General features: G+C 38.4%; 1 protein-coding gene across 2 annotated transcripts in view; it reads right to left on the bottom strand.

Annotated features, from left to right (window-relative positions):
• Window positions 1-4,375: 4,375 nt before the first annotated feature.
• GLRB (glycine receptor beta) overlaps window positions 4,376-10,803 on the bottom strand; it is a 71,678-nt gene continuing 65,250 nt past the window's right edge. For both annotated transcript variants that reach the window (XM_024211548.2, XM_024211547.2), the window contains one exon: window positions 4,376-5,036. In XM_024211548.2, coding sequence (XP_024067316.1) covers window positions 4,740-5,036 — 297 coding nt within the window. In that variant the 3' untranslated portion in view covers window positions 4,376-4,739. The remainder of the gene's footprint in view (window positions 5,037-10,803) is intronic.

Here is a 10,803-nt window from a genome sequence, read left to right as displayed (position 1 = left end):
CATTTCAGAGCTGGTTGTACTAGATAGCACAGCGGAGACAAAGGGCAACCCCATGCCTATTTTGAATTCCCTGAGGCCAAGTGAATCTTGAAAGATGTACTGATTAAAGAGAGAATGGAAACCTGTGTTTCTTCTGCTTACAGGGGTCGAGGTGGGAAAATTTAAAGGAAACCATGCAAGTTAAAATTTGCAAAAATTCCTCCTTTCAGAACAGGTTGCTCCACTATGTAGGTTGTTCAGAACTACTATGTTTAATCTAATTATAAATCTGCTGTTTGCTCAGGAGGAATTGAAATTTTTACCTTCACTATTAGAATTTCTTAATTGTTATAATATTGTTTTCTTAACAACCCCATTGTATTAGTAACTACAGTTATCAAACTTAGCTCTTTATTGAGCCTGCTAGTATTGTTTTACTCTACAACATCACTGTGCTTAATCTGTATCCCCCAAATAGGCAATCAGTTTTGCACTTTTGCATCCTATTCCAGAATGTAGCTGGCAGATGTCATTCTACAGGCAGAGTTTTACAACTAGAGGGAGCTGAAGGACCATGATATGATAAGATGACATATGAAACTCTTCATGACCTTTTAACAGTAGGGTGAAAAATAAAATTTAAAAGCCTTCTTATATCAATTATTACTCACTGGAGCAAGTAGAGTGTTCTGCAGTGATAAAAATATTGCTACATTTGATATCCTTTGCTTGTCAAAGTACAAGGTATCTTCTATTTTAAGCCTCATATGGATGTTATTCTAAATTTTGTGTGTTTTGGATTTGGTACTGCATCTTATTCCTGTCCTTAGTTTTTTGTGCTTTCAGGAAAGAAACAAAACATCTGCCATAATAATATATATTCCTTTTGCTTGCTCTTGTGGGAGTTGAATTGGAAAGTAATTATGGTGTATTAGTGATTAAATGTTTTGTGGTAACCACGAACACCATAAAGTAAGCAGGAAAACAAGAAGGAACAGAGATTAATTTAACAAAATCTGTAATGGAATTATACATATAAAATATGGACATTAATTACAGACAAGTCATCTAATATAAAAGTACTAACAAACAAAGTCTCTTTCAGAATGCATATAATTTCCAACACTGGGTAATTATTTGCTTGCCCTCCAGAACCTTAGAAAAAAAATACAAGTATGAGAATAAATTATATACACCACTACCTCGATATAACGCGACCCGATATAATACGAATTCGGACATAATGCGGTAAAGCAGTGCTCCGGGGGGGGAGGGGGGGGGGAACTGCGCACGCCGGTGGATCAAAGCAAGTTCGATATAACGCGTTTCACCTATAACGTGGTAAGATTTTTTGGCTCCCGAGGACAGAGTTATATCGAGGTAGAGGTGTATACTACTCTGCCTTTATGTAGTCTTCCCTCTCTGAATCTTCTTCATCTCTCCTTAGGTTTTGTAACAACTTCCAAACCTCAACTGGAAAAAAATGGCAACTTTGAAACAGAGCCTAAACCAAGGGTTCTCAAACTTGGGGTTGTGACCCCTCAGCTGGTCGCTAGGTTATTATGTGGGGGGGTTGCAAGCTGTCAGCCTCCACCTCCAGCATTTATAATAGAGTTAAATATAAAAAGATGTGTTTTTAATTTATAAGGGAGGGTGCACTCAGAGGCTTACTGTGTTAAAGGGGTCACCAATACAAAAGTTTGAGACTTATTGGACTAAACAATGTTAACTCCTCCCTCTCACCCCTCAACTTGTTTTTCAGTTCAACAGTGTCCAGTAACATTTGGGTTACTTCCATCTTCTCCAGTCAGAAACCAATCTATGGGCTATATTCAGGCTGCCTATGTTTAAATAGCCCCTGAAGGCTGCATACCTATACACTGGAGATTCAGGATTGTTGAGCACCAAATATCTTGAACAGCAGCACATCTCTGAACCATACATAGATTATTACTGCTAGAATCAGAAATTATGTACATGCATTGGAATTTGCAGTGTAAGAGCTGTCCACAATGTTTTGCTGAAAATCAAAGAATACCCAAATATTGAAATTCACCTCTGTGCTTAAGTGGGGCATAGACCTTGCACCTCAGAAAAGTACTCCACCTTTGTTCACGGATGGGCAGTTATTTGTTAAAACTTGTTTTTGTTTGTGAGCTGCCCACTGAAGCTCTGGTGAACTTTTCTGTTCTATACAGGTCTGTCGCATCTTAGGCACATTTAACATGTGCGATTTCAGCTTTACGAGGTCAGCAAAAACAAAAACAAGAAAAAAAGAGAAAAATAACAATTTAAATACTGTTTCTGTAGTGCGGGCAATTCCGCCCGCCATTACACTCAATGTAATTTTGACTATACGCGATTTTCGCTTTAGGCGCTGACTGCGGAACGTAACCCCAGCGTAAGATGAGACAGACCTGTATGTGCAGTTTTGGGGGCTGCTAGGTCAGATGCATTTTTAGCTCAAGTGCACAGGGACATATGACAAGTTACAACATGGAAGCCATGTGATGCTTTTTCTGTCGCCCATCCTGGTTGAATCTGCCCCTGTGAACAAGAGGGTCAGCTCAACAGAAGCTTTATTACCTGCTTCTCCTTAAAGACTGCATTTCAGTTGAACTCTCTGATTCACCTGGAAAAAGCAGACTTTTCTCCCAGCCCATTTCTATCTTTTAGCGGGGGGGACTAGTACATATTAACTTTGGTAAATCCCCCAGTTAGTAGGAAAAGTCTTATTTTAATATTTTGACTAACTATAACTCAGTTTTCCAAGAGGAAATGTATTCCCTGAGGTCACAGTTCTGCTGCTGCATTAGGGCTGAAGCAAATTCTCACTGTGTACTCCTGGAGGAGGGCTACGTTGCTCGTACCTTCTTCGATTCCTTCAGATAGCAGAAAATGTCATTTTATTGTTAGTCTCACTTTATATCTTAGTTTCACAAAGGACAATGTAATAGTAACCACTGGAGTCTGTGAATACTGACTGCTGTACTACATACACTTAGGCCAGGTCTACACTACCGCGGTAGTTCGACGGCTGGCAATCGAACTTCCGGGTTCGATTTATCGCGTTCGGTCTGGACGCGATAAATCGATCCCGGAAATGCTCGCCGTCGACTGCGGTACTCCACCTCAGCGAGAGGAGTACCGCGGAGTCGACGGGGGAGCCTGCCTGCTGCGTGTGGACCGCGTCTGAACCGCGGTAAGTTCGAACTAAGGTATGTCGACTTCAGCTACATTATTCACGTAGCTGAAGTTGCGTACCTTAGATCGAATTGGGGTGTTAGTGTAGACCAGGCCTAAGCTAATGTACTTTTGTAATCCTAACTCATGTCATGTTACTGGGTCATAGAGTCATAAAGAGTTTAAGGCCAGCAGGAACCACCAAATCATCTAGCCCAAACTTCTGTATAGCACAGGCCTGAACACTAAACCCAGCAATTAAAATTAAACCATGATATTACAGCCCTCATGGGACTAAACTATTAGGAAATTAGGGTCTACAAAATAAAGAGCAGCTTCTCATCAGAAGTCCTGTGTCACACCCTTACTACATTTAGGATTTCATTTTCAACAAACAGCAGCAGTATAAATGGGTTGGTATGGACAGACACTGCACGCCTGCTCTCTGGCCTCTGCACAAGATGACTTTTTGAATGGGCCTCAGCCTCTGAGTTGTTCAGAATCAGAAACGTGTCCCTTTCATTACAGTTGCTAGGCCTCACTTTTGGTGATCTGTTCTAACTTGTGAAAATGCAAACCTTGAATATGGGTCATGATGAAATTTGACCATGGGAACAATGGGTTCACTTATATTCAAGCCTTTTGAACTTCAGAAACTGCAAACCCATGCAAACCAGACCAGACTGTGACTCCTACACCGCAAGCTTGGAAGGGTTTGCCACAGATAAGCCAGGTACAGATTTTAGACCTTATCCTGTGATGCTGCTCCACAATTCCTGTTGCTTAGAAGCCTGGAGAGTGGCCTGTTGATAGATTTTTGGGGGGCATGTTCTAGAAATAGGAAATACAGCCTATAGCCCCAATTTCTCTCTGCCTGCAGGTTTTCTAACGTGTGCCTTGTGGAGATGGCAACCAAAAATTTGGTCCAATATTTATTGCCAGCACATTTTCACTCACTTTTGCAGTGGGTTTGCTTGAAGGATGCAAAGTAATATTTCTAAATGAGCTAATTTTACAAAATTAGTTATTCTCTGATCTTTATTTTTCCACATAGACAAGATCAGCTTAGTCAATACTTTCTCCACTTACTTACAAAGTCTAAAGAATATTAATTACAACTTAGCTTTTTCTTTAACAGTGCCATTTAAAATTATACAAGAACAGATTTTTTTCTCTGAAAGTCATAAGAAGAGTTGTTAAATACTACATGTACTAGAATATTGATCTTAATACTCAACATGCACATCAGTTTCATTATCAGAAACACTTTAAATCTGTATGTTAATAACTGAAGAGAATTATTTTGCTTTAATAATGTGGTATGCATCATCCTTCATATATTCCTAAAGCAGGATGTATGCTGTACATTTATATACAACAGTTGGTTTCAGCACAGACATTGCAGTGTCATGCTTTCATTCAAAAAGATGCCATATTTTCATTACAATCGCATGGCATCTCAAATGCAATATATTGCTTTGCAAATGCAAAATAATTTCATAGACTGGCCTTCATGATTGGGGAAGGGAATAATGAAATGAGATATATTTTACACAAATGAAAAAATAAAAGATTTATCATAAATATATGGACCAGTATATGACATTGAAGAACAAGAAGCAGAAAGGAAACAAAGCTCTTGCATAAAGATCAATTCGCTTTGCTGCTGATGGAATGACAGGCTTGGAAGGAGGTGGCTTCTTGTTGTTCTTTGCTTGAGATTTCCCGAGCCCACTGTTGACTTCAATGGGCTTTCCATAACAGTCGTAGTTTGATAATTCAAAATCTCTTGGCAAGCTTCCAACGATGCTGAAATCATTGGATCTCAGATCAGATTTCGAGGTGCAAACTTTTTTGCATCTGGTCTCGCCAACCTATGAAATAAAGAGTTTGGGAAATCATGATCTACTCACAAATATTTTATTCACAAACATAATGCACCTGTGAGAGAACGCAGCAAACAAATATATATGAAATTACTTGTTGATGGGGATTCACAACATTAGCTTAATTTGCAGGAATGGTTGTAATATAGAGTACTTAAGGATGATCAGTCTATCATATAAACTAATCTAAACATTCATAATTATATAATTTTGCATATACAAGGTGCCTCATGCTGTGGACCTAACTACGCTATATTGCTAGATTATATTTTAAGGCTACAGAGAGAGGATATTTTTTCTAAGTGGATTCAGAGCACAAGAAAGTTGTTAGATTGATATTATTTAATACTTATGTTACACTGGGGCTCAGAAGCTGCAATTAGGATTGGAAACTTGAAATTGCAGTACTTTATCCACCAAGCTTGAACACAGAAAGATTCCCCATACCAGATAGCTAATATGCCTAAACCCTGTCAGAGAGGGACCTCCTCTAAAGGAGAGAGAGCACCCTCCTTGTATCAATAGTCCTTGTCTCTCTATAATGACCTCAACAAAGGTAATACAGCACTTTCCCAGAGCCACACATTGGCATGCTAGAGGATCTCATCACTGGAAAACTCCCCTGAGAGACTGAAGGGCAACCTTTCTCCCAGCTGTCTGTTCCTCCAACACTCCTGGGGCAAAGAGGAAGAGATCATAGGGAAGGGAATTTAAACTCAGCTGAGTCTGTCTCTATCCCAAACTTGCCCTCTCTGCTGGTACATAGAAAGGCAATTTTAAAAATAAATTGATATTTGATTTAATTCAAGGACTAAGGTTTAGAAAAACAGTTACCAGGGCCCCGATACCTGATCTGCAGAGAGTTTATATTTCAGCTGTTACAAACACCAGAAAAAGATTAAACCACCACACAATCCAGTCAGCCTGAAGCGATTTGGAGACCACTGCTAGGCATCAATGGGAGGTGGATATCTAACTGTCTTCTATGCGTTTGAAAACCTCTCCCAGAGACTCCTTTCATTTTAGAATATTCAGAGAAGCAGTCAAAAAATAAAAATGTAAGTATACTCATTTAACAGGTAATTTCAGGAGTGGAAAGCACATAAGGACTTTTGGATCAACTGAAAAAATATTTTGGAGTTTATATTTTACCCCTCTTTGAAAACTGCCAAGGTATACTGCATAAAAATAAATCCTATCATCAGGAGAGGTACATCATACTATCACTGCTCATTTATTTATTTTTCTCATGCTGATCACAATGGTTTTGGGGGAGGTAATCAGCAAGTGTTCCATTTTGGCCATGGGGTTCATCATATGGTGCCACATTTGCCAAACTCAATTTTGTAGATAAAAACGGAGAATTTGCAAACAGAATGCACTAACGTTGCTGTGCTAGTTACCCAACAAAAATCTTTTTTTTTTTTAAATGATACATTTTACTTCAGAGATAAGGGGGGAAAAAAAGTTTGGATGCTGCATCTGCCTGAGCAGCAAGAAAGGAGAACTTGAAGGATTGGGGCCCAAGTCAGTTTTTAATTTAAATGTTTTAGATAAAGAGTCATGGACTTCTTTTTCTTCACCTGTTATTAATCTGTATGTATTTTAGGGTATCTGACTCATTTTGTCATGATTAAAACCAATCAGGTTTGATGAATGGATATATCACAGACTCATAAGAACATAAGAATGGCCGTATTGGGTCAGACCAAAGGTCCATACAGCCTAGTATCCTGTCTGCCGACAGTGGCCAATGCCTTGTGCCCCAGAGGTAGTGAACCTAAGAGGTAATGATCAAGTGATCTCTCTCTTGCCATCCATCTCCACCCTCTGACAAACAGAGGCTAGGGACACCATTCCTTACCCATCCTGGCTAATAGCCATGAATGGACTTAACCTCCATGAATTTATCTAGTTCTCTTTTAAACCCTGTTATAGTCCTAGCCTTCACAACCTCCTCAGGCAAGGAGTTCCACAGGTTGACTGTGCGCTGTGTGAAGAAGAACTTCCTTTTATTTGTTTTAAACCTGCTGCCCATTAATTTCATTTGGTGGCCCCTAGTTCTTATATTATGGGAACAAGTAAATAACTTTTCCTTATTCACTTTCTCCACATCACTCATGATTTTATACCTCTATCATATCCCCCCTTAGTCTCCTCTTTTCCAAGCTGAAAGGTCCTAGCCTCTTTAATCTCTCCTCATATGGGATCCGTTCCAAACCCCTAATCATTTTAGATGCCCTTCTCTGAAACTTTTCTAATGCCAGTACATCTTTTTTGAGCTGAGGAGACATTTGTACACAGTATTCAAGATGTGGGCGTACCATGGATTTATATAATGGCAATAACGTATTCTCTGTCTTATTCTCTATCCCCTTTTTAATGATTCCTGACATCCTGTTTACTTTTTTGACTGCCGCTGCACACTGCATGGATGTCTTCAGAGAACGATCCACGATGACTCCAAGATCTTTTTCCTGATTAGTTTTAGCTAAATTAGCCCCCATCATATTATATGTATAGTTGGGGATATTTTTCCCAATGTGCATTACTTTACATTTATCCACATTAAATTTCATTTGCCATTTTGTTGCCCAATCACTTAGTTTTGTGAGATCTTTTTGAAGTTCTTCACAGTCTGCTTTGGTCTTAACTATCTTGAGCAGTTTAGTATCATCTGCAAACTTTGCCACCTCACTGTTTACTCCTTTCTCCAGATCATTTATGATTAAGTTGAATGGGATTGGTCCTAGGACTGACCCTTGGGGAACAACAATAGTTACCCCTCTCCAGTCTGAAAATTTGCCATTTATTCCTACCCTTTGTTCCCTGTCTTTTAACCAGTTCTCAATCCATGAAAGGATCTTCCCTCTTATCCCATGACAACTGAATTTACGTAAGAGCCTTTGGTGAGGGACCTTGTCAAAGGCTTTCTGGAAACCTAAGTACACTATGTCCACTGGATCCCCCTTGTCCACATGTTTGTTGACCTCTTCAAAGAACTCTAATAGATTAGTAAGTCACGATTTCTCTTTACAGAAACCATGTTGACTTTTGCCCAACAATTTATGTTCTTCTATGTGTCTGACAATTTTATTCTTTACTATTGTTTCAACTAATTTGCCCGGTACTGACGTTAGACTTATCGGTCTGATTCCTGGGATCACCTCTAGAGCCCTTTTTAAATATTGGCGTTACATTAGCTATTTTCCAGTCATTGGGTACAGAAGCCAATTTAAAGGACAGGTTACAAACTATAGTTAGTAGTTCCACAATTTCACATTTTAGTTCTTTCAGAACTCTTGGGTGAATGCCATCTGGTCCCGGTGACTTGTTACTGTTAAGTTTATCAATTAATTCCAAAACCTCCTCTAGTGACACCTCAATCTGTGACAATTCCTCAGATTTGTCACCTACAAAAGTCGGCTCAGGTTTGGGAATCTCCCTAACATCCTCAGCCATGAAGACTGAAGCAAACAATTCATTTAGTTTCTCCACAATGACTTTATCATCTTTAAGTGCTCCTTTTGTATCTTGATCATCCAGGGGCCCCACTGATTGTTTAGCAGGCTTCCTGCTTCTGATGTACTTAAAAAACAAACATTCTAAATGATGTACTTAAAAAACATTCAAAAATGACTCCTACCAGGAACCATTCATGAGCAATTTGGTACTACCTGAAACAAATTATTATTATAAAGAACTTACAAGTGCTCGCAAAATAAAACAAACAATAAAAATAAATTAAAATGTCAAGATTAAAAATTAGTATAATATTTCCCAAATAATTCTCATTCAATCACAGGAGGTCGAGGTGGGGGTAAAAAATTTTTTATGTTATCTACTCTCTACTAATTCAGGATTGTTCCCTGTAGTTTACATGCAGAGATTTGTCCAGTGTAGTTTTAATTGTTCTATTAACTTACAAGGTTGTGCCACTCTCCTTTGGCGACTATTCTCTGTTGTAACAACTCCCGCTCTCAGGAAGTTTTTCCTGATATTCAGTCTCAATTTTCCTTTTTGCAATTTTATTATCTTACTCCTAATTATGTGTCTTGTGGTACCATCAGTTATTACTTTCCCTTCATGGCATTTGTATATTTATGTGTAGTCTGTTCCCATTTTCCCATTGCTTAGGCAAGCTTTTAATCTTTCTTCATATATCAGTCTCTCCAGCTTCTAAATATTTTAGTTGCTCTTCTCTATATTCCCTCTAGTTTGTCTATAATTTCTGGTAGGAAGGCGAAATTATCCATGTTAAATGTAGCTCACCTGCTTTTCTATTCCTAACAACATAATATTCCTGTAAACCTATCAAAAGCCGCTGGCAGCTTTCTATGGAAAGTCAACTAGCATGCAGATTGGTTTTTGGACAGTTACACCGAAGGCTCGTAAAGAAATTAAAATGTTTTAAAAGACTCTCCACTCTCCATTCCATGTGCGCACCGTCTTATCAATAGCTTGAAACATTACACATAGGACCTACATTTGCATGATAATACAGAAGTTTTTTAGATGCTAAGGCCAAAAGGGACCATTGTCACCATCTAGTCTGACCTCCTGCACAACACAGACCATAAGAGACTTCCTTGAATTAATCCCAGCTTGAAGTCCAATAGCAGTGGTTGAACTAGCACATCTTTTAGAAAAAAACAAGTAATCTTGAATTAAAAATCTCCAGTGGTGGAGAATCCACAACCACCCTCAGTAAATTGTTTCAATGATTAATTAACCTTGCTGCTACAAATATTGACTTATTACTAGCCACTTGATCTTGCCTTCTAGATCTTTTGTCTTCTACATTGAAGAGCACTCTATTATCCCCATGTAAGAACTTCTAGACTGTGATCAAATTCACCTCTTAACCTTTCTCTTGATAAGTTTAATAAATTCAGCTCTTTCGTTCTTTCATTATAGGGAATTTTTTTCCCAATCTTTCATCATTTTCATGGCTCGTCTGAACCCTCTCCAACTTTTTTACATCCTTCTTAAACTGTGGACATCATAATGCGACACAGTATTCCAGTAGCAGTCATCAGTGCTGAATACAGAGTTGATATAACCCTCCTAATTGATATTCCCTTATTGATACATCCAGGGATTGCTTTAGCTCTTTTAGCTCACATTTTCACACTGGGGACTCATGTTTGGCTGACTATCCACCATGATCCCCAAGTCTTTTTCAGAGTCACTACTTCCCTTCAATCTGTGTGTCATCTTCACACTTTATCGGTAATGATTTTATATTTTCTTCCAGGTCATAGATAAAAATATTAAATAGCATAGGGCCAAAAAACATTCCCTGAAGGAGCTCACTAGAAACAGACATGCTCAATGATGATTCCCCATTTATAATTAGTTTTTGAGACCCATCAATTAACAAGTTTCTAATCAATTTAATTTGTGCCATTTTAATTCAATATATTTCTAGTTTCTTAATCAAAATGTCATGTGGTACCAAGTCAAATGCCTTACAGAAGTCTAACTATATTAGCTCAACACTATTACCTTTATCAACCAAACTTGCAATTTCATAAAAAAAGATATCAAGTTAGTTTGACAAGATTTATTTTCTATAAACCCGTGTTGATTGGCATTGATATTACCCTCTTTTAATTCTTTATTAATCAAGTTCTGTATTAGCTGTTCCATTATTTTGCCTGGACTGATGTTAGGCTGACAAGCCTATAATTACTTGACTTATCTTGTGCCAGTATTTAGCCTTAGATGGAGTTTACCACCAGCTTTGGGCTGC

The sequence above is a fragment of the Terrapene carolina genome, unplaced genomic scaffold (genome assembly GCF_002925995.2).
Source record: "Terrapene carolina triunguis isolate 2854851 unplaced genomic scaffold, T_m_triunguis-2.0 Scaffold66, whole genome shotgun sequence".
NCBI classification, from domain to species: Eukaryota; Metazoa; Chordata; order Testudines; family Emydidae; genus Terrapene; species Terrapene triunguis.
Note: the sequence above shows the minus strand (reverse complement) of the source record. Positions and strands in the feature narration are given on the sequence as shown.